The sequence below is a fragment of the Argopecten irradians genome, chromosome 9, assembly GCF_041381155.1.
Source record: "Argopecten irradians isolate NY chromosome 9, Ai_NY, whole genome shotgun sequence".
Classification (NCBI taxonomy): Eukaryota; Metazoa; Mollusca; class Bivalvia; order Pectinida; family Pectinidae; genus Argopecten; species Argopecten irradians.
This window is the reverse complement of record NC_091142.1, coordinates 22,038,350-22,064,033: the sequence shown is the minus strand read 5'-3', so window position 1 is coordinate 22,064,033 and position 25,684 is coordinate 22,038,350. Positions and strand designations below refer to the sequence as shown.

Sequence of the window (25,684 nt, the reverse complement as noted above, 5' to 3'; positions counted from 1 at the left end):
AGATTTAATCGAAAACGTTTTTGGGTTTAATGCACTGCAATTAATATTTTCAAATAAGAAGCATTCGATTTAAGATGAATAATAGTTAAAGAAATATTTCATATAAATACCACAAACCCGTATTTGAAACAGCTAAAAACCAAACCATGTGTATTGTAACCCTAGATCGAGACATTATGGAACATTTTATCACTTTGAAAACACGGTAAAAATATTTTTCCCCCTTTTTAAACTGTGTCTAGAACATAGCTCACAGTTAATTTCTCGTCATTCACATTAAGCGAAAACCAAACGTTGTCAAAAGCTGACATTTACTTTCAAACAATAACTCTACACGTTTTCATTTTTGTCAGGAAATGTTAACGGTCGATACGTATTTTTTATATCTCTCATTAAGGTGTGTTTGAACACCCTCATTAAAAGCCGTTCGATAACTGTATTGGACACCTATATATAATGCATAGGTCGATGGGCTCCGGTAACAGCAGGTAAACGGTGATTTATGACATTCCCCTACTAATTACCATACTTTACATACACGTAGATATACAAATTACCTATTTACACGATCAGAAAATGCTTCGATGTTTTGTCAGCAATTACAGTGCTTTAAATCAAACACCCTGTGTGAAATGTATTTTAATGTACGCCTCCCGCGAATTGTCCAATGCCATTAGCATAAACATATATCTTTTCTCGTGAGGCTGTTAATGCCTTTAAATGTACGACTGATGACAAAATATAAAAAGAGTAATATACATAATTTGACAAAGAATCACCAATGTTGTATATATATACATTTACATGTTATCTTGTTACAAACAGGTATCGCTAAGGAATTACAGACAACTAACTTGAAATGAATAGATATTCTATTAGATATGATGTAATAGATGAAACAGACATCTGTATCGGAATACCAGAGACGAGTTTTAATTGATGAATAATTTATCTTAATTTGAGCTTGTGCGTTAGAACACAACTAATTCTAGACTGACTGACAGGCCAATGGATATGATGGAACGAAATATATGTTATATTGTTATATGTTAAAGAGAGATGAGTTCTTGTACCTTTGATACACATAATTTAGTCTTTAGTGTTTTATATAATATAAATGAAATTTGGGTCTCTCTATTTTCACGTATCGCACCATACGGTTTTCCCGTCATCTCTTGTGGACATTTTTAAACATATATCCTTACTGATTGTAATAGTAGCAGTGTATTGGAAAACCAAATCATGTGATTCGCGTCCTCCAAGAATACGTCAGGTATTTTTCCCCAAAAATTATTTTATACATACGAATATGTAACATACATTTAAAACATTCAAAACGATACACACACATATTGCATGTAAATTCAGGTAGCTTTTGACAATTTTTGTCAAACATACACCAAACGCAGTGCATATGATAACGCTAAATAATAAAACTTATATGTGTAATGATATTTTTGTGACGTTTGACATTATATATCCTACAATACTCTCTTTGCTAATTTTGCAGCATATACTAGTAACCTTTTAAATATATTTTCCGTCCTCTGTTAATAGAGATATAGGTATCAATGCTTTGTTGGCTGGCACCATCTTATCAAGGCAAAGAGGAAATGGTGACGGCATCAGATGTTGTTTATAAACAATTAATCGTATCTCGAACATTTTGTATCCAAAATACATCTTTGTCTTTTTTTTCAAATGTACTTTAGACTTAGATAACCGTCTTCTATTTTTCCAATGTATTGATTTCAGGAGACTTTAAAATTTGTACAAGTATAGCAACAACAACAAAACACAAATCATCAATAATTCCACTCTTACTGTATTAATTAAGATTAGTTACGGTATACGACCATGTTTGTTTTGCGATTGGTTCATAAAATTTGAATTTGAATTTTGATTTGATGGTTCTGTCAGTACATGTATTCGTTAGTTTGAATGAAATATACATCATATTATGATGTGTTTTGACAACAATGACTGTTCATCACCTGCCTACTGCGGTAGTAAAATACTGTTACGGAGACGCGTCCGTCCAACACGAATACACACTTAACATTTCAAAATGACCCTAAAGAGATTTACATTGTTCTCTTGTTTTCTCTACTAAGAGTTAATCTAAATACATCTTTTTAAAACGTTTTTGTTCTTAAATGAACCATGCGTTAAAATAATTTTACCTCAGGCCCTATATTTGGTAATCCAATGTTCAGTGGGAAATGATATGCCTTCTATCGTACTGTATCATGCTTACACCATTTAAATACCATAATATAGATTATATCTTTCTCATTCAGTCACAAATATATGTGAAACAACGTCAGGAAGTACTTTGTATATTTCAACACGATTCATTTCGATTCTATTGTATAAATTATCCAATAAGTTAGGGAGTACTTATATACTTCAACAGGATTAATTTCGATTTTATCTTACTAATTATCCAACAAGTTGAAAAAAGGCACAGAATAAATATTGAATGGAATTAAATTAGTTTGTAAGGGCAATTGTACATCACATGTTATGATTTTAGATTCTGAACAATATAAAGGCAAATTTAAACTATTTACAAGCATTTATCAGAGAGAGTTAAAGATGCTCCACCGCTGACAGAGCATAAATGATATTCATCATTTGAACAATAATTGCTGTTTAATTATGTATATATATATGTCTAATTAACACAAAAATAATATAAAATAAAATTATTTTTGCCTTTGGTGCATGTGCAATCAGTACTTCATTCCATATAGGATATAGTACCACGGATTTTTTTCGGGATGCAATTAATTATTTTTCATACTTTTAATTTGAATTAAAATTAGAAGCTCAAACTTTTCAATTGTGGTAATGGTGTAGAGTAAGTAACTTTTGTAACTGAAGAAAAATACTAAATTATCTGCTCCTGTTTTAGATAGTGGAAAAAAACCATTTGTCAGCGGTGGAGCATCTTTAACATTATCGATAATGATGAGACAAAAATCACAATATTGCTTTGTAGTTTAGAACAATAAAAGTTTCACTTTTTGAGAAAAAAATAATGAACATAGATGGACGTGCAGACCGTCCTAGTGAGGTTTGGTGCTGCTGTGCGTTTTAATATGAGATTATACAAAGAATTCATACAAGGTTAAGTGTTTATATGCTCTTCAGTATGACCTTCCCAGTGAAATGTCATTAATAACGACGTTATAGACGACGATCGACATTTAAATGAGCGCTTAATATTGTTTGTTTGCCATAAGTGGCTATTGATAAGCTGTATAATGAACCGATGTCCGTCCGTGTCAACAAACAGAGTGCTGTCTAATGGTGTCTATATCACTCCACGTACCTAGTTACAAAATTGATCACGGCACACTTCCTTATCTCCACATGGGTCGTGAGAGGGATATACTAGTGCCCAACACCCGTATATAAAGGCTCCGCACGTTACATATTGTGGCTGTGGTAGCCCGACGGCGAAAATTTCGAAATTCTGCTTTCACACATCCAATCCTCGGACGCAAGCAAGTTACCAAGAACTCCGAACTCGGCGATGCTTTGATGATTAACACCTCTCGCCTAATATTTTTGCTTTATTTAATGTTCATGGTAGTGAATAAAAATGGCAATCATGAAATATGTCTGACTCTTTTTCCCCCAAATATTTTGTAACAGTTGTATATGAATGCAAACCGATGCGTTTTCTAGGTCGTTTTCATAAACATTGAATTTGGTTTCGATTCAATCATTTAAATGTTCAATACTTTTTGGTTCATTTTGTGGTTATATATCTGTTCTATCTAAGCCTTTCGGCCGGGTACGAAATGACGACACCATTTTTTGTCATTTAAAAGTCTTTTGAGCCACAATGTGCAGCTAATATCGGTGTAATCTAAGAGTATTATATCAAACGTGTTGAATCGAGGAATACGTGCAGTTGATATTGGTGTCCATTTTGATGCGCTTAAGTACCGTCAAACCTGACCGGAAGTAACCATTAAGCATGACAGGATGTTGACCATTAGTAGACAATAAAATGACTGAACGGTCTTAAATAAGTGCTGATAAATTATCACTGTATATATACACACATGGCCAACCATGGTATTTGTTTTCAGACAATAAAAGAATACCTTCTTTTTCTTTTTCATTTCATGTGCGTGTGGAATCGATTAAAAGCCATTTCCGTAAATGGTCCTTGTTTTGAAGTTTACTATTTGCTGAAAGGGGTAAAGGTTTAATGACCTATTTCAAATCAAATGCCGTCAAAACCGAAACATCTTTCTCTTTCGGCTGTTTATTTTGTTTCAGTCAAGCAAAACGATTTATATAAAATTGGATGTGTGGCATGGATTGTTTTCACTCTTCAGTTATTTTGTCGTTTATTTTTCATGGTATGATCAGTTTTGTCTTCAGTTATTTTGTCGTTTATTTTTCATGGTATGATCAGTTGATAAATGTCTCGATCCTTCCTTTTTTATTGATTCAAAGCAGAAAGTACTGGGTATAACAAAACAACACTGGGTATATGTATACGGCACATCCTCTCAACAGCCTACTCCAACAAAGTTGCATCTGGGACGCAAAAGAAAAAAACAAATAACAGATTCCGGAAACAAGTAAATAGATATATGTAATGGGTAGCATTGGTGAGCATCCTCAAGTGTAGAATTACAGATGATATATATAGGGGAAGCAATCTAACTGATGAAAACCAGAAATCATAATGACAAATAACATCTCTTGAACAAAAAACAAAAACAAAACTGCATCATCCGCACAACTTTAACTTGAGATATTTGTTTTGTTATATTTGGGATTACTAAGTACTCATGAGTTTCCGTCAAAACACGTTAGGCGTTTCAGTCATCGCTGACATTGATTCGTTAAAGGAAGCGCAAATAACGATCTGTTGTTTTGACTTGTACATAGACAATTTCATATTTGTGTTGTACTATCTGTAAAATCGATAAACTGATCAGGTCCATTTAAACTTGTTCATATGATGCCTCTAGTTATTTAACATCACATGAAAACATATCGATACATCGACCGAGTGAGATAATTAGACAGAAGTCAGGTACAAAAGGAGCATTGAGGGGAAGGACAATTGATGGCTAACGGCCAGTTATACCGCCGACCAGGAGCGGCTTAACAGCAAAAAGTAGAAACAGGTATCCTAATTGATGTGTCACACCGACAAAGCGACGGATTAGGCATTTATTGAAACTAGCAAAGAGGAACGGATGTTCTACACCTCGGCACTATTATGTATCTACTGGCAAACAGCATGGACGCTGACAATTTTAATAACATGTCATATACAATGTAGTTGTCATACAATACGTATCTTTAATGCGATGACAACATTTATAATACACGTACATGTACTACCTAGTTTATATTAACAGCTCATTAAAATAATACACGTTAAATTAGACTGTACAATAAAACACGTTTATAAAGAACATACTTTCAACGAATTAGTGATTTCCATTCCTCAACAAGAATCCTATAAGATAAATAACTGTAACATAGGTATAACGCACTGCACTTATAACAAAATGATTTACAATGTAGTTGGTCCCCAACGATTCGTTGTGACCGTATTTGCAGTATTATTGTTGCAACCATAGCGAAGGACGTTATCTTATATTAATATACACTGATGAATTGTCTACTGGATAACGTGTGTGCGCGTTGACGACAGGAACAGGAATGTACGTATACGTTATCGCATTACAGACAAACAATGTCTTCGTTCGAGAAAATAAACCGTCGCGAAAACGTTTAACTGCAGGTCAAATAAAGCTTTTACAGTGTAATTTAAGTTTAAAATCTAATCGGCATGAAAAACACGTTAAGCATATCCAAACGCGAAATTAAAAGTCACTGCGAAATTTAGTTGGTTTACATTAAATGTGTTACAAATACAAATCGATTAAACAATGTTTGAAAACACATATAGTTGTACTGAGACTGTTAAAGGATAATAGAAACAGGAACTGCAAACGAGAATACGGCCTGTGCTTCATCATTGGCACAAAACACCAAACAAATAAAGATCTAATCTAGGCATGTTTTAATATCAAAACCAAAAATTATTTCAACAATGTATGTCTAGCATAGGGACATGTTATCCTTTATCTATTGATTTTATAACGTCCAGAAGGGAGTATAATTACTTTTATGCCGACGCGAAATGCACAAAATGATGGTAAAATAGACATACTGTTTCTAAGATTTTGATATTCAGAATTGGTTTTTAATATAACTTCCTTGAACGTGAACATTAATATTTCCATTGCAGATATACCCCAAATCACCACAGAGGCGTCCCAGTGATAACTCCACACATTTTAAATTACCACCAGAGAGTCGGGTACGTTAACTTCTTGTTTTTACATACTGTAAACCAACTTCCTTTCGCGGACGATTTATTTTCGCGAATATCACAATCAAGATAAATTCGCGAAAGTGTATCTCCTTGAATTAATCTTTTAGATAATTCTTGTATCATTGCATTTAAAGATATCGCTTTTCAATTTTATATCTGCGAAATCTTATCTCCGCGAAAATGATTCGAAATGAAAATTGCAAAATTTGGAAACCGCGAAAAGATTTTTTTTTACAGTAAATCATAATCTTATAATACACTTATTAGTCAAATACCATCGGTATGAGCCGATCAACACCATTAATCAACTATTAGGAAAAAACCTTGCATCAACTATTAGGTAACTAAGATGCTATATGACTATTAGGTAACTAAGATGCTATATGTAATACACGAACAGAATAAGGCACGATCAGCTAGATCTGACCCGACAAAAGGGGCATGTTCGATAGTTTATTGCGAAATTAAAACAAAAAATAAAGAAGAAATATCACACAGTCTGAAGTTTTGTCGAGGAATAGATATGTTGTGTTATGTATGTGGTAGATAAGATTTATGGTGATATACATGTACTGAAAGCTAACGTTATACAGTTACCTTACTAAAACGTGCGGTCAGGTTACTTTACAATGTGTACGTATGGGCTCAAATGACAAACAAACAGGGGTGTGAATGGAATATCAACAACGTTTTCTTAAAGACTTTGTGTACAAGATGGTATTATATCCTACTTTATATATGGTAATCGTCTTCAGTGTTAACACTGTTCGAGGAGTCATTCTCAAGTTTGACTTGACGCAATTATTCCATGACAACTGCAAATAATACACAGTCAAGTAAGACCACTTAAACTTAGGGACCGGCAGCTGAAGTTGTTCTAAAGCTGAAAGTAAAGAAAAAACTCGCTCTAAAGCAAGAACAGTTGCGGCATACCAAAAACTATGATTGATTTTATTTGTTTTGCGCACATACATTTTAGTAGAAGATATCAACTTATAGGATATATGATTTTTATATCGTTATATTCATTAAGTGTTTTTCCAATATTAAAAGAGCTTCGTAATATAAAGAAGATATCGCAACCCTCAGGATATGAAACACTTGGTATTTTAAAACAAAAATCCTGAACTCGATTTTTGTGTTTAGTTCTCTTGTGTAACTCCCCGAAACCATTCTTAAGAACTTTACAAAGGATAATGTATCAATTATATTAACAATAAGAAATATGTAATGTTCTTGTGTTAGTCCTATACGGATGACACTATTGACGTTTAAGAAGATAACTACTTGTATGTTATATTAAAAGTAGATAAAATGATTTAACTTGTCACAACAGAGACGTCTGTGACACCAACATAAAACTTTGTAAACATAACTTAATCAATAATGTCAAATTTATCATTTTAATAATGAATTTTCTACTGAGTTGATGTTATGAATCATATTCGTGTTATCTGTTGACATGTAGGTATAATGTTACAAACGGACACGTGTGGTATAAAAACAACTCTGAAATCTTATACAAAACACAGAACATGTTTAGTCAATTGTTCGCTTTATTCGTTTGCGAATATATCGCGTGCACGTGGTCACAAAGAAGACACACCGATACACATCACTGATTTTACATTGTTAAATATGTTGTTCCTTATATAGTTTTAATTAAAACCCAAATTTAATTGTTCTTGTGCCAATGTATATGTAGACATTTACCCTCTACGTACCAACACCCCAGAGGTCTCACACAGTGGATATATATATATCCTAACCGGTATCTATTGTTCTAGTGATGGTATTGTTTCATCGAGATATGTATCGTTCATGGGAATATACAGACAAATCTGTGTATTCAAATACGTACTTCTAAGTACATGGTAAATATTGGATTAATTATTTACATGTGTTTATAGCTACATTTATATGTACTTACAGGGAATAATATAACGTATTGGCATTATGAAATAATAGGCTTAATTTAGTTATCTGTATTGTAATTGTATCGCTATTACTTACTGAAATAACTAACCACCTGCATGGTACAGATATATCTTCATTATTACGTCACAGATTGACAGATACAGAAATTTAATAAGTTATCGGTGTTCATGTTGTATTCGACAGTGCGTATTAATAAAAACATTAATTTGATTTAGTATTTGTAGTAAATATTACTATTGTCTAAGAAATAGTCAAATTATTTGATTGAATATATATTTAATATCAAGCCCATTATCATATATCATTTAATGAACAGCAATACATGTAATAATTTAGATATACAAATGTACATAAAACATGTATCAATAAAAATAGAAGGTTTCATTATAGTTATAGATGATATAACTAACTTCATAGTTATACTGTAGTTTTTTATATCGATTCTAAGAGTTCTCATTAAATCAGGATTAAAGATTATAACTACAATGATACTATTTTAGTGAAACGGAATTGTTCGACTACAATGTCGGAAGGACTATATACTTAAACTTCTAAGTCTCGGAAACAACAAAGAATGTGTTGTCATGTTCCTTCCCACAGGGATTACTCCCATTTAGATGTATTTTATTGTCGAGGACATCTCATATCGTCTGTGTACCCGTAGGACAAAAGTAATGAAAACGCTGAGGTGGCGCACTTTGAGATATGAAGTTATCAGTAATACGGATTCTATTCAATCGAAACACTCGTGAAAATCATATTAACATTTAGAAATATGCACGAACAGGGCTATTAAATTGTTCTTTTTAATAAAAGTTCAAAATATCACACAAAGATAATCCTTAGTTATATCAATGGTGGTTTTTTATTTTCAAATTTGTTTTTATTGTTTACTAGTCTGAAATACAAAATAAGTAATGGATTGTTTGTCACTCCATATCTCATTGAACGACAATGCATCGCGGAACACGACAGGTGATTGGACAAAGTTTCGGCAATTAGTCTACCAAAGTCTATAGCCTCAATGACCCTTGAAATAGTTTAATACAGTATATAAATACAAAGCTCCCCTGGCACAATGCACAGCCGCGAACTGGCCTATTGTTTCACGGGGCTGGTAATTGATATCGGAGCGAAGAGCCTATTAATGCGACAAGCCTAGCAACAAACATTAGATTGCCGTTGACCGTGTAGGGTCTACTACTACCATTCTTCCTATCCAACTTTAGGATAATCACTAGAGGCGTTATGAAGTAGGAACTTATTCAAAATGTGAACTTTCCATGGACCAGCATTTACCACTTTATTTAGGAGAATGACGTTGTTACATTGTACCAGATATGGCTGTGTTTATGTATAGACTATAAGACCTGGAGGTCAGGACCGGACCCTGGGCCGAGAAGGCCATGGGGAGGGTTTAGTGGTGTATCCCACTGACAAGGTAGGATATCATGCCGTAAAACTAAACCTGTCTATAAAGATTACAAAAAGGGTACCAGAATAATGGTCTTTATTGTCAGGTGGTCATTATACACAAGACAAATTGTGTTGAAATCGGCCATATTAGACCTTAAGAACGTGGTCCTATCAAGCAGGTGGTCTTTATATAGAGGTGGTATAGGGTAGCTAAAGCAGATGTGACCATGCTTGGGAACTGGGAGTCTAAAACCGGTCGTTTTATAAGGCGGTCGTTAGAGCAGGGTTAACTGTATATATTTTATTAAGAACATCCTAAAGGTATGTAACAAATTAGGATGGGCATTTCATTTATTGTGTAAAATGAAATTAGGTTAAACTAACAAGACATTTTGAAAAAAAATCAAATGTTTTAGACTTTTTGACATGCAGCTATCTTGATTTGTTGACAAATCTTTTCGTCGTTCGAGGCATAAACATTGTAAGAACAGGACGTTATTATCAGAATGTGTTGTAAAAGATTCTTTTGATAGGTTAACGAACAAAACAACCGACCGTTATCTATATGTTCGTGGGCATTCACAGTATGTACTCAAGGATGTTTCGGTAGTTTATAAACAAATGTTGTACAATTCTATAGGCATACGACATATAAAGTCGTGATTTCTAATGTACGAAAGTTCGCCTCCAAATACTGGCATAGTACATATATCTATCACTGTCCATTTGGCTGCAAGACACAGGGTAGTTCTTAACCATCTGACGTATATCCACAACTAAAATATTCTAATAATCATGACCGTAACATTTTCTTTAAAACAACGGTTGCGTTATTCTCTGAAACCAGTTCAAGATAACAATTCTTGTTAACTTTTGCAAGGTACAATGTTAGTGTCTTATCTGAATGTATACAGAAAAGTGCACTTGTGATAAAAGAAGGTATACAAGATGTAAACATCATTAATTTCCTCGCATAAATTATTATAGGAATAAAAGTTATCAAGCCATTTGCAAAACTATCTACTACTTACATTCACTTTACGAACCAACGACAGAATGATTATATATAGGAAAATACATAAGTGATCATTTCTTACGAGATTTTATAAACGAGCCTTATTGAGTAAAATTAAAATTTCGAGACGAGTTTCATAAAATATCATATAAAATGATCACAAACTGATCTATGAAGCTTCTTTTTATCACATAATTACAAAAACTGCATTAGAAAAAAAATCATATCAAAATGTATTCCGAAAGAAGCCGCCATTTTATCACGTCGTTCTCGTAATCCTGAAGTCACGTCATTTTTTCTGGGGTCATTTTTATGTTTCTGTCTGACGTCATAATGAATTTCCATCCAATGCTCCAGTGTATATTACTCTAGCGACATATGCCAAAATATATTAATAGGGCAAAATCACTGGATATCAGGCGGCTTATGTGATCAAACGGTTTTTCTTGTTTTATTATTTATGCATTAACAGTACTCTGATTGAAAGAAAGGCCTAAGTATTATCGCTTATAAACCAAGGAGTATACTATGTCAACAACGAAATAGGATCCGAAACTGATTTCCCCGTCACGTATATATCTTGTATCTGATGATGTTCTATATTGACACGTCCCAAATATTCAATACTCTGTATAGTGGTTAGAAAACATAGAAACCCATTTTGTATATACATATCACGGATATAAGTCTGGAATACAAGTCTAATAATAATATTTTAAGCAGAGTGTCTAGTTTATTAGTTTGTTTGATTTGTTATTGTTTGTACCAATGTAAGAACAAAATATGGTCTAATGGCTAGCTTCGCAGCAGAACTCCAACAACCTGTGGTTAATACGTGTAAACTCTCCAAATAGGGATTAACACTCTTAACCTAGAGGTTATCTGACGAAACATCAAATTGTCAAACAGTTAAAGATGTTCAATGGAATGTCTCAAAACCGAATCGTATAAAATACGAACCTTATCAAAATCGAACTCTTCTTCAAATAAAACGATCTCTATATTTTCTAACCACTTCTCACTTCTTGCTTTATGTAACGGAGAACTTCTGAAATCTAAGTCATTCCCGACATTGAACCCTCTTTGACCCCCCACCTCCAAAAAGTACAGCCATTATATAATGAAGCTGTTCGGTTTTTTTTGTTCTTCAATTGTATTTTGAAAAAACAAAGTGCAACAAGTAGTAGGTGGGTAATGGTTCGAATGTTTTGTATTCCATTGTTTGGTAGTGTGGTAAAACGTCGTAATAACGACTAGAATCATCTAAGGACAGTCTACCCGTACATGCAATGTGTTACGTTTGTAATTGTTAGTAGGTTGTGGTATACTCCAGTAGCACTCCTTGTAAAAGTTGTCCTTTTATTATGGTATCTCACTGAGGCATATCGCTAATGGCATCAAACAGTACATCCCAAGCGGCAGCATTACCTGTTTTGATTGTATAAGTTGTATCTCGAGAGTATCGGATATATTAAAACGAGTCAGATATTTATACAAAATGTACATATCTGATATCACCATTGTTGGTGACTGTCAATAATGTATCACAACATTAGCAGAAAACAATGATGACACTTTCCAATATAACGGATCCCTACTTTGACAATATGATCGATTATAATGACTTCAAAAGGCTATAATTTTAGCGCTACAATGATTATGAATGTCTTTCAAAAGGACGATTGACGTTGGCAATTTATATTTACCCAAACAATTACCAGGTGGTATTCCCTGCCAGAGTGTCGACGATACCGATATGGAATTGCCATTATAAAATAAATATTATGTTATTAGGATGCAGTAATATTTTAATGTGTGTAGTCATAGAGAAAAATGAAAACATTTGAATATAATGCCATGTCATCATATAAATTATTTATAAGTTTATTCGTATTTATATATAATGATTTATGTACATTGTATCTAGTATACAGTATATGTTTTTACTATAAATATTTAATACTTCTATTATATACAATACAAATTAATATACCTGGTATATTGAACAAAATGCGTAAATTATCCAATACTTCTATGAAAAAATGTCATACTATTATTGAGCATGCTACTTGATTGATTGACATCTGTATAGTAGATCGTTGAAATCATTGACCTTGAGACCTGATCGGTAAGGTAGGTAGATGTTAGCGTAGGGCGTATATATTGCGCCATAAGTCATTGGTTCTTTTATCTGTGTCATGTCCGTCCTGTTACACGTACGTGTAATGTTTGAGAGTCTATACAGAACACTTGACCTGACAATAATATTGTAAAATACCTATGTCGGTAGCTAGCTTCTCAAGTGGGTAGCGTCTGTGAGCAACTTTATATGTAATTGATATTGAAGTAGAACGGTAAAGGAGGGAGGTTATATAGGTTATGTTTTGATTATTTTTCCAAAATAAGAATTGTCGAATGGTGATTTTTTTGTGTGTGTTGTTTTTTCCTATAATATTGGGATCACAGTATGATCATCAATAATTTAGGGTGATTTACTGATGAACATATAGATAGAGGATGTCAACTGTCACCAAGAAAAGCCTGCGAAATGGCATAAGCTACCAGACGTGGACGATGGGTAATGGGACTGTAAAAGATGCTTGTCTTGGTCGGATGATCCCTAAAGGTCCTTGATCCATATACAAGAACAATATCTAGGGCTCGATTACAACTACACAATTTACGAAGATAACCGTTTATAAAACATGGGTAATTTATGTAGTAGACAGTTAACGTACAGATAAACAACTCACATTGATAACCCGTTTTAATATTGGCCTTTTGAATGTCCAAGCGAAACTCTTTCAGAAATGCATTTTGAAGGTGAAATGTCATGCACATTGTGGTGAATTCTAACAACTAAAGTTAATTGAACCATTTGATTAAAAACTAATGTACCGATAAATTTGTTCAGTAGATCCTTTTACGTTACCAGATTGCTATCGCCAATGTAGGTCGATATTAAATTTTGCTCTGCATATTAGCATTTAAAGCCTACTTCCATCAGATTAGTCGCCGCCTCAGGTAGGCTCGTGTATAATACCGAGCTAATCTACGTAATAATATGATTAATATAATGTGATCTCAGGTCTAGATTATGAACGTAGTTACGTAAAACATGTAGGACCTGTCGGTTTATATCCATTACGAGATTTAACGACTAGATATATTCATAAAGCTTTGGACATACTGTATTAATATGTAGTGAGGGTAAGGTCAACTCCATTTGTCGTTCATCAATATGTGGCATCATACAGTATGATTGGACATTATCAATATCGGAAATAGCTGCATAAGTTACAAATTACCACCTATGATTTATGTTCTCATATCGTATAGGTTTTAATGAGCCAAAATATTCGCGATTTCCACCTGAACGATACAATAAAATTTTAACAAAGTAATATTTAGCGAATTGGCTCCAAGAATTATATAATTTACACGTCAGTTAATATTTCACGAATCATATTTCAAAGTTTCACGGGAATGTCTGCGCGGAATCTATTGTCAAATATCAGGCTAAACACTGTGTATTACGTAGTATCCGCACTTACATTTTGCATATGTTAAATCTTTCAAATCTTTCATGAATGCATCATTACAGTATCTCAATGTGATCAGAACATTCATCTCCAAACCGTACTGGTAAACTTACTCTAACCCTGTTGTGTTTTCAGAGAGGAGAGTAGGTCTACCGGAGCAGCGTGGAAATCATCAAGATATGGTTTTAATCATATTATAAAATATCTAATACTGATACAAGTAAAAGTTTAAACCCCCACTTCCATTTTTAAAGGAACTAGATTTTCATTTAGAATTCAAAGGTAGCAAGCAGGTGAATTTAAATGCTGCATCATTCAAAATTTGTTCGAGTACGAAAAAATGTTTTATAAATAGTAACATATGTTATTCTCGATCCTCAAAGCCATACATTAATTGAAAGGGATATTTACCATTAGTTCAAAGGATTGACTAAACTAACTCAAAACAATGTTTTTATTTATCAAACAATATTTTCTTATCTACAGTCAATATCTATACCTATAAACTATTAGTTCTCACATATATTAATCAAGTGTTTGTATGAAACCTGTTTCTAAGTATAGTAAACGTTGTTTTGTAAATATCATGAGCTTTAAATCATGAGATATAAAGACATATATCTTCAATGCAGATTTATTCAGAGAAGTAAAAATCTATTTTCAGGCTATGTACAATAAACCGGATATTTGATTGCTTTGTAAGTATTATATAGTCTTCAAACCAAAGCAAGAACTAAAGTCCGTACAAATTTCCGGGGGTCGGGAAACCCAACATGACTCAGTGGTACAGTATATTGTTCTGTATTATACGTGAAGTACCATTGTATGTTTATTAGGGTAGTTCATCTGGATATGGAGATCTATTACAACATGAATATCTGCAGTAGATTTATTAAATCGATGTTTTTTGTCGGAATAATATATTACATCATCTGGCATGTTTGTTTTCTACATTATTTACATTTTTTTTTCTATTACTGGAGATATATTAATGATAATTACACTAGTATTTCCAGGTATTGTAATTGGTACATCATATGATAAAGAAGAAAAAAAAATGTTCACTGAATAACATTGTAATGTTTTAAATTGCATCAGAATTTCAACAAACTGCAAAAGTAATTAGCCAATTATATCATGTGGCAGTTTTGTAGCTTTGTCAGTAGATGTTGTTGTTATGGCGATTACGTGATATTTACGTAACAAAACTTCCATTAAAGATGCTCCACCGCCGACATAGAATAAATGATATTCATTATTTGAACAATAATTGGTGTATTATCGTGTATATATATGTCTAATTAACACAAAAAAAAATAATATAAATTAATTCATTTCGCCTTTGGTGCATGCGCTATCAGTACTTCACTCCATATAGGATATAGTGCAACGGATTTTTTTCGGGATGCAATTAATTATTTTTCATATTTTTAACTTGGAGTGAAAATTAGAAGCTCATACTTTTCAATGTTGGTAATGGTGTAAAGTAAGTAACTTTTGTAACTGAAGAAAAATAATAAACCGTCTTCTCCTGTTTTTGATAGTGAAAAATATCATTTGTCGGCGGTGGAGCATCTTTAATAAATCATAAACATGGTTAAACTTTAATAAAATTATACATTCAAGGAATTCGAAGCCATTTTAGTAACCTTCCTAGGGTCCTATGATCCCATTATAGATTAAATGATTGAAGCTAATACCTATGTATATCCGGTATTATGACCTGTTTAACATCATAAAGATACGGATATATGTCTTTACACTTAAACTGAAATAATTGTTTTTAACGTGTCGGAAATATGATTACTATTCAGTCGTTTCGCTTTGATTAACGTCAGCATGACCCCGCGGTCAATGGAATACCAAATTAATAAGATAAATTATGATACGTTTTCCCATTGATCTACAAAGTCGAACATATTTCGTTTAACTCACACAATGACAGGTAATGACGTGGTGTTGAATGAGAAAGAGACTAAATTATTTATAAGCAATTTGTAACAAAGTATTTTTCACAACCCACAATTTATTTTAGCTTGGTTTATATAATTGGTTCTTAATTTATATCGGTTATTTTCTAACTGAAGGCCTCTAATACACATCAAATCATGGAATTATGGTCGACAAGTTCACAAATAGCTTTACCTGGGGTGGCGACACGATTACATTTTAAAATATTTGTTTAATAACCAAATCTGATATTATAATTCCCTCTGACGCGAATGATATTTAATTATAGCTTTTTATTTGGCTTAAGCCTTTGAGAAATCTTTAAAACCTAATACATACTGAATAGCAGCTGTATGCTAAGGCACATGCCGGTCGAAGTCAATACTTTTTGGCTCAGTCAAATAACGTTTATCCAACACCCCTGTCCTCACTGGTATTATACTAGAGTACATGTCAAATAATCCACAGGAATGAAATTGGCAACATTTATTAACTCCAGGAGCGGTTTATATATTATATTTCTCAGCGATTTGTCAATATTTGTACATCGTCCTTTTACGAATACAAATAAACCAAACCGCAGTGGTGGAGTGAAGCAACTTTAAATACCGTATCGAGTATAGGGACACACGATTTGACCCTAAGGAACCCGAGCAAGAATTTTTACGATAACATTACGATACAGTAATACAAAATATGCCATCAAAAGAGTAGCAAAGAAATCTATATAGAATCAACTACTTATTCGAAGTACCTCGATTTTGTAACTTTATTCCTCCAGAGAAAACTAAGAAATAATTTTGGTACCCGGCCATTTTTGTAAAAATTAACTTTCTATAATACCAAAGAAACGGAGTTCTTTTATTTTGCTTTTCGTTATTTTAATACTTCTTTGATAAGTGATAATAATGGGTTATATAAAACTGTGATACGATATAATTAACGTGTGTGTCGTCTAGAATATTATCACATTAGTTCAAGAATGGAAATATTTTCCTAAATAATCTGTAGTTTGCAATATCTTGCAAAGGGAAATCCGAAGCAAATTTGATTAGGGTTTCACTATATGTTTTTGTGATTTTTAACTGTAATCTTCTCAAGTCTATGTATTTGAATAATTCAGCTATTTGATAGTGCATAGTAATCAACCAGGCCTTATTAATACATGTTTATGTATATTTTAATTAGTATGTAGTTGTAGTTATTTTCGGAGAGTAGATGATTCAAATGAATCCCATACATATTACACTTCAATTGTACAACAGTGTAAGTGTTGATACCGCCCTCCTCAATTATAAGCTTTTTCTTATTGCTTATATAAGATTCTGTAATAAAAAGCACCTTTTAATGAACACCTAAGCGATGAATTAAAATAATGAAAAAAAAAACACTATTCAGTCCAATAAGAATTATCGATTATGATAATGATTATTATATATGCTTTATTTATTTTTGTTTAATTATAGTGTACGTTCATTTACATGAAAGAAATCAATTATTTTGAAAAACATTTATCGTAATACGATGCACATTACATGAATGTATTATATACTGCTCAATACCCACTAAAACGAAGCTTGACATACACAAATCTAAGAAGTCAAGTAGGTTTTATTGGACTCGGAATAGTTTAAAAGCCTTGAAACATCTCGTTAAAGTTGTTCAAATAAATCGTTCGGGTTGTATTGTGTAAATGCACAGGGGGCGAGACAGGGGGTTGAGTTTCTAAGTTTGTGTTTACAATAGTATACCAGTGTTAATTAAATGTCTCCACTTCGTTTTCTCGTCGTGTCTCACTGTTTGTATAAACACGTCTTTATTAAGCCTTCGTCTTTCGCGTATAAAATATCTATATGTAACACTGTGTATTTGCGTCAATGTTTCATTTTAAGAGTAGAAATAAACTTCAGATGATATTTGTGATTATGAACTCATCAGATCCCGCGTTGATGTATCAAATTGAATCCATATTTGAAGTGTATAAGCTTTTTATATTAAATCTATTTATTATTGAATAGTGACTTATTTTTCTCAGTAGGGCGAAAGACCTGTAAACATATAGAGGAGTGTTTGAACATTTCGAGTAAATATAAATCGGTTGAGATTTGAAATAAATCAACAGAAAATGCGCCAGGTCATATTGAGCTGGCTAAAACCTAGAAAATTTATATATGAATGTAATTAGGAACAATCGCTGTTTTATGTATTTTTCAAACGCTTGAACGATAAAGTTTAGCTTATGATGGACATTGTTACATTGTGAGTGTCTCACCCAAATAAGTCGAGGCTGATTTACATGGACAGTAATAGTCATACTGTACAGTCATACGGAAAGTTAAATTGTCTGTGTCCTTTGTAATCTTCATTTACCAATCTTCAGTGTAGCGGTCGCCCAAATAAATGAGCGATGTCTTATATATTACGGCGATGGTATGTTATTATAGCATAGAAAGCAAGTAAGCTTGAAAAATAATATAATATATAATATAATATTGGATGTAGTTGGTTATAATTCTGCATTTAATGGTATCTATCAATTATTTCTGTTACACAAAGAAACAAAGTTTTTTCTTTGAAGCGGATACAAATATAGTTTGTCTGCAGTCTAATTGACAGAATTGACAGGAATACACATACACAGTTGTAAAACTGTTTTGTTTATATTTTGTCCAGAAATTGTAGAACTGTCTCCCTAACTAAGAATGTAAACCAAAGGAAGTATAACACAAGGCTTTCAATATTTGTTTACTCATCCTTGGTATCATAGATGTTACTATCACTCGTAATTTCCATTCCTGGAACTGGCATGCGCAATAATGGTATTAACTTCTGAATCAGCATATAGTTTCATGATTATGGTAATGCATTTTATATAAGTGTTACTTTTTTATCGAGATTGCTCATTCGTGAATAAACAATGAATGGGCCTTGAGAGCATCGGCAATAAATTGGCCACGATCATCAGTTTCCCGTACACCTGGGGGACTACCTAATAACTCTATCAAAAAACAATGAGATAAATTTCAAGGAGGCTTATTCCACAATAGTGTAAATAATGCAATTTAGTTTCATAATAGCTATTTCCTTTCTACTAGAGCTCACTTACGTTTGATTACTAGCCATTATTATATCTCGGTGTTGAAATCTAATTATACTGCCATTTTATCGACCGTAGATGTATTATATATTTGATTTGATGATTGCTTTCGAAATCTCGGTCACCTTATAATTTGATCATGCGTGTGTCCGGAAAACTCTTGAGATTTCATCAATAAAATCAGATTTCTTTCATCTGACTGAAAATTTAAAACTGTTCATATACGAATGTGCAAACAGTTTACACCCTTTTATCAAGTGGCATACCAACTAGTAGTTCTAAATTGATCCATCTGTCTGCACATAAAACAGTATCGATTCTTTATTGATGCCCATATATAGTATCTCAATATATATATGTACCTAGCTATATAGGCTTATGCCGTACTAATATAATATGTTAATCGATCCGAGTTATGAATGGTTTTATGCTTTAAACTTGCATTCATTGTTTCCCGTGCACAAGAAAATAACACTTCGACAAAGCGATGATTTTATTATAAGGTAGATTGAATTCAGTAATGCAGTTGTTACAGTAAAATGAACGCGAATTATACGCGAGTATCATAATACAAAATGTATGTGAATACTAAGGCCTATTGGTTTATTTAAATTTCCGGTGTTAATCGTCTTTATGTACCCGAAGCATCCGAGAATCTATAACAAAATAAAGAATGCCCAGGATACATAATGTACTTCAATTGGCCTTGCAGGTAGGGCATTAGAATCGTAAAAGGCGACTTAATTTAGGATATTATCTTTTCTCTTCTTCCTAACTAACTGTCTTCTTCTTAGTTTGCTTAGGGCTCAGCATACAGGGGGTAGGACGACTAGTTAGCCGGTTGTCAGTATAATGTGACTAGGTGGGGTGTGTTGCTTGGTGTCTTGGGGTGTGTTGCAGCATGCTTCAGTGATATAGCACTATAAAAAGAGCAATAATTCTACTATTCAAGAAGACCCAACAAAAACACACCGCAGTCTCCCAAAACACGCACAGTTCACTATATACACGCTACACACCGCATACTAGTGCATCGGAGGCTGTCCTAACATAACCTTGGCTGTTAGTAGGACGCTAATTAATCAATCAAACAAACAAACAAACAAACAAGCGTAAAAGAAATATTCCATGAGTTGTGTGGTGATTTTATACTACATGTATTTATTTACTACTAAAACCGAGAAAGCAGTAGCATCATAAACTTGTGTAAAAATATAAAAAAAATTGAACTTCAATCGCTTATTTGGTAAAATGACACACTACATGTACTAGGTTACTGCGAATTAGAGTTATTGTTGCTTTTTAGTTCATAACTAATCTTTAATAAGGTTCCATCCACTTCAGTATATCGTGACTGTTGCCTACACCAGCTACTTACAGGTCTTATAAACCCAATAACTGGCAGAATCACAATTCAGACCAGTAAAACTGCAGTGCTTACTAAACTCAGGTCAGTCATTATAAGTATAATTCGCACCTGCCAGCAGCGAAATAAATGAATGGAGCACCATGATCACTTCACGCCTTTGGGAGATACATAATGTGTGGGTGTGTGAAATATACCTGTTTATCGTTGAATGTTATTTGTCGACGTGGAAAATATCGTTATGATCGAATGACTGACTCGAAGGATAAATTGTGACTCCTCTTATATTTGGTGCTTTCTGAAACACTTACGTACAGAAACAACTCGAGGTATTCGGTATGAACGACCCTATTTCAGATGGTTCTAATAGTATACTGCGTTCTTACAATTCTTTCTGTCTGTCTTATTTATGAAATGTTTATGGGTCTTGGAGGTATTAAGATTGATGGGTTTTCTTGATACATGTAGGTGCTTGCATATGATGTTATCTAAGACCTGCAATAGATGAATGTGAATCATGTAAGGGCCTACGACTGTGCAATATTTTATATGCGTTTTACATGCGGAAACATATGTCTGAGTCTATTTATGTGTTCACTGCAAATTATTATTATACTTTAGTAACCATTTTGATATGTATATAATTTTATAGCATAGCTGAGTTCAACCACTGCTTTATAGCATTACAAAATACTTCAATCAATTAACATGACGGGTAAAACACAGTTCAGAATGTTCCATAATAATTAAATGCCTAGAATGTCATTCCAGTCCAAATTGTCGACCCCAAGGTATTTTATGTGTTAAAGTTATTAACTTGATTCACCACTGACTTTTTGATAAGTAATTAGTTTTGTATTTGCCAAATACCCCGGGTGTTGAATGTTTGAACCCCAAAGAGATACATAGTACTTTAGAGCATTCATTTATTTCAAAAGAAATTAATGAGTTTTGATTTTCCATTCGGTAACTTCATATTTTAGTTGATACGAAATATTCCCTTTTTGCTTATACCTATGTACACAGTTGATATGATTGATTTAATTTTGTTTCCTATTTATATATTTCAGGATCCAAGAGGAGACCGGCACTGATTACGTCACAGGCCTAATCACCAAGGAAACCAGTGATATCGTCATCGTCTCGCGAGACACCGTGCTATCAGACTAACACGTGATCCGAAGTGTTATGCTGATACATCAACCCAGAGTTCCCTATCCAGATTATTATGCCAGATCCGGAAGCCTTAACCATGTTAGTTTTTGGGGTTTACGAAGGCGAACGGATGTCTATAGACGTCCCAATAGGGGCGAGCGTTGGAGAAGCAAAGAAGATGTTCCAAAACATATTTGGTATATATGTCGACGAATTCAGTAAAAAAGACCGAAAGATCGTGGTTTTACACTACAGTGGCAGCGACTTAGAAGAAAGTTGGTGTTTTACGGACCTCGGAATATCACCGGGGTCAACCATTAAAATTCACATGAAAGAAGAGATCAAACCAGTTTTGTTTGTACATTGTACCTACAATGACGAGGTTATCGATATCGTGGACAAAACAATCGTCGTCCATACGATGAAGGTAGAGGATCTTCGAACAATCGTTGGGAAACGCACTGGTATCCCAGTCTCCATTTTCCGATTAGTGAATAACGAAGGACAGGAAATGTACGACGGTCATGAACTGTATAATTATAACATCGAGGCGGGTATGACATTGAGGATGGAAAACTGGGATGGCTGGAATGAGTTCATCAACCTATGTATCATGGGATTCACACCGCAAGTTCTCGCTCAGATACCAACAGATGAAGTGATCTCACGCTTTCAGATGAAGGTTGCGCTGTTTATCGCTGCTCATTATGGATGTGTTGACCTGGCGCGAAGTCTTATTCGACAGGGTGTGCGTGCAGATGAACATATCGGAGAGCATCCGAATAGGCAGTGGTGCAATGATAAATCTCACATAGAAACCAAAAAGGCGCCTATTCACGAGGCGACTGAAAACGGCCAGCTCGGCGTGGTACGGCTTTTCGTTAACCACGATATCACCGTAGTCATGGCTAAAGACGGAAATGACTTGAACGCTTTAAACATCGCCCTTCGTAAGAAACAGAAACCGTGCGCTTCGTTCTTGCTAACTAGACAGTGGACTAAGGTCCCAGTTGGAAAATTCGGCTCAATTACCGTTCAGAGTCTACGGAAGATCAAGTCGTGGTCTATCCGTGCTAAAGAGAGGGCATTTGCTAAATATGGACAGACACGGTCAACGTTAAAGAAAAGATCCTACACGTGCGGGGCACTGGTCAGTTATGGACAGCCAGTGGTGAATGGATTCACACCCAGTCCAATGACCGGACGGCCTAAAAATGAAATGAAGGAGAGGGATAAACAAAAGTCTATAGATATGTTCCACGAGGTCTATGGCACCACGGGAGATCCAGAGAACTACTTCCGACAAATGGGATCACTTACAGGATTACGAAACCTGAATCGAAGGCGCAACACAAAGTGGGGTGCCATGATAGACCGGTCGGACGTTGCCGTGCAGCTTGCAGGCGGATTAGGCAATGCAATGGAAACCGACCTGGAAGCGGAAACAGCTTATTCAGTTAAAGGAGCTAAAACAATAGCAGAGTCCGTAATTTCTGATGCGGACAGTCGACCCTATAAAGGCAAGCGTAACCAGGGTTTCGGACATTCTATTGACCAGGTCGCCGAGTATAACGCCAAAACAACTTTCGCTAATAAGAATGTCCGCGGTGGTGGAAAGCAAGATCATCTTGATGACGACATTGGTGATCCAAATACTAAGTTGCCTCCGTTGTCACACAGAGGCAAAATTCCTGGAAACACAATCAAAGAAGAAGACGAAGGAGAGTTATCTGACACTAGTGTTGATAAAAAGTACAAAGCGAAGTATATCCAAACACCACTCAACAAAATTCCTGAAAAGTCCGCCAAATCTGTACCAAGTCTACGGGGAGGTGGCGGAGAGAAATCGAAAATGGCTCAAAATGCTGAAACGCCAGGATCCCCGAGAAGCATCGCTGATAAATCTGAAAAGTCAGACAAGAAATCAAAGAAGAAAAATCGTATCACATCTTCCGTGTTGTTATCGAAGGCGAAGGCGGCGTCTGAAGGCGCGGTTCCTCTTCCTCTGATAAGTACGGAAAACATTAGCAGACCTTTCTTTTATCACCGAGGATTGCGGGAGGACGATGTCGTTCAGCCAATCCTAGACCTTGTATCAAAATACCAAGGGTCTACATCACGTGACCGTGCGATTAAATCAATGACAATCGCTAATACATTCAAGGAAAAAGCATGGCTTAGTCAAATTCGAATGGCAATGGCGCTGACCACGCATACCATTCGGCGGTCGGTCACTAATTAATTTACTATTACCGTAGTATTGTGACATTTGCATAATCAACATGAAAGTTAACAAACAAAACTTTGAAACGTGTGCATATTTATAGGCATTTCAGTGAATATCTCGGCTACTGTAAGAGTGCTATTTCCATGACAACGTGCTAGAGATACCGCTGTGAAACATTGCGTTAGGCCTAGTCACCACAGGGATTTGACCTGAATTCCTACCCACAGTATTTAGACTCCAGGTAAAGCTGTGAGTTTTGAAAAGAAACGTTAATGCTCAAGCATAATGTATCAAACAGTGCTGTGTTTTATATGTGACATGTGCATGTAATATTCAAGAATCGACACAACCTTGTGTGTATATATTGAAATCTTTCTGAAGTGCTCATTTTGTCGTCCTTGGATACACATGAATTAACATTTCTAGCAATCTGTGATATCAATAACCATTCCGTCCGAACGACTGTTTGTCAACAGTAACATTTTTCTTCATTTTTGGATAATGATTGACGTATGGATTGAACTGAATTTATGATATTCATCTATTGCTAATTAATTTTAATGCTTGAAAATATCATATCCCTATCGTCTCTAAATCCAACGTTGTTTAGATATTCTACATGTGACATTTATAGTATAGACAATCGCATCAAGTTGGTTTAATATAGTACATACATGTGTATATACACAAACGATTTTTGTTCCACGAGTGGTCATCATCAAAGGACAACTTTGCGATCTGTTAACAATATGAATGACATTGAAATAAAATAAGTCGTATCGATGGCGATATTGTACTTTTTAACTGTAGTTTATCAGTATGCAGGTTCGATTTGGTTCCCATAATGGCCCACTACCTTTCCGAAAAAAATACTAGTTTCTTAAAAAAACACCATAAGACTAAATATATCAATGGCCTTAGATGATCATCATGAAGTTACAACACCAAACAAATGCATGCTTCCCTGAGTAATTAAAGTTCACTAAAGATTCATTTCGTTGTTTGAAGACTAGTGCAGTGATAGTCATGAATATAATATGTGGTAATTATACATGTTGCTAAAGGATGACGGTGGGAAACATAACACGACACGCGTTATGAAAATTAACATTTAATATATTTAATTAAAGATGCTCCACCGCCGACAGAGCATAAATGATATTCATCATTTGAACAATAATAGGTGTTTAATCGTGTGTATATATATATATATATATATATATGTCTAATTAACACAAAAATAATATAAAATAATCAATCTCGCCTTTGGTGCACGCGCAATCAGTACTTCATTCCATATAGGATATAGTGTTATGGAATTTTTTCGGGATGCGATTAATTATTTTTCATATTTTTATCTTGAAGTAAAATTAGAAGCTCAAACTTTACAATGGTGGTAATGGTGTAAAGTAAGTAACTTTTATAACTGCAGAAAAATACTAAATCGTCTACTCCTGTTTTTGATAGTGAAAAAATACCAGTTGTCGCGTAATACCAGTTTCATGTCAAATGACATTGATTTTGAGTCACATGTCTACTGTGTCCGTTATGAAACAAATGTATATAAGAACAAATCGACATGTCACTATATAT

The 25,684-nt window shown here is 34.1% G+C and overlaps 1 protein-coding gene across 5 annotated transcripts in view; it reads left to right on the top strand.

The window, feature by feature from the left end:
• LOC138331784 (protein ANKUB1-like) overlaps nt 1-24,875 on the top strand; it is a 30,138-nt gene extending 5,263 nt beyond the window's left edge. For 2 of the 5 annotated variants that reach the window (XM_069279551.1, XM_069279550.1), the window contains exons 2-3: nt 6,299-6,370; nt 21,780-24,875. In XM_069279551.1, coding sequence (XP_069135652.1) covers nt 21,938-24,106 — 2,169 coding nt within the window. In that variant the 5' untranslated portion in view covers nt 6,299-6,370; nt 21,780-21,937 and the 3' untranslated portion in view covers nt 24,107-24,875. Of the gene's footprint in view, nt 1-6,298; nt 6,371-9,418; nt 9,765-21,779 lie in introns of those variants that run through there. The other 3 variants (XM_069279552.1, XM_069279553.1, XM_069279549.1) reach the window with 2 other exon arrangements.
• The last annotated feature ends 809 nt before the right edge of the window (nt 24,876-25,684 follow it).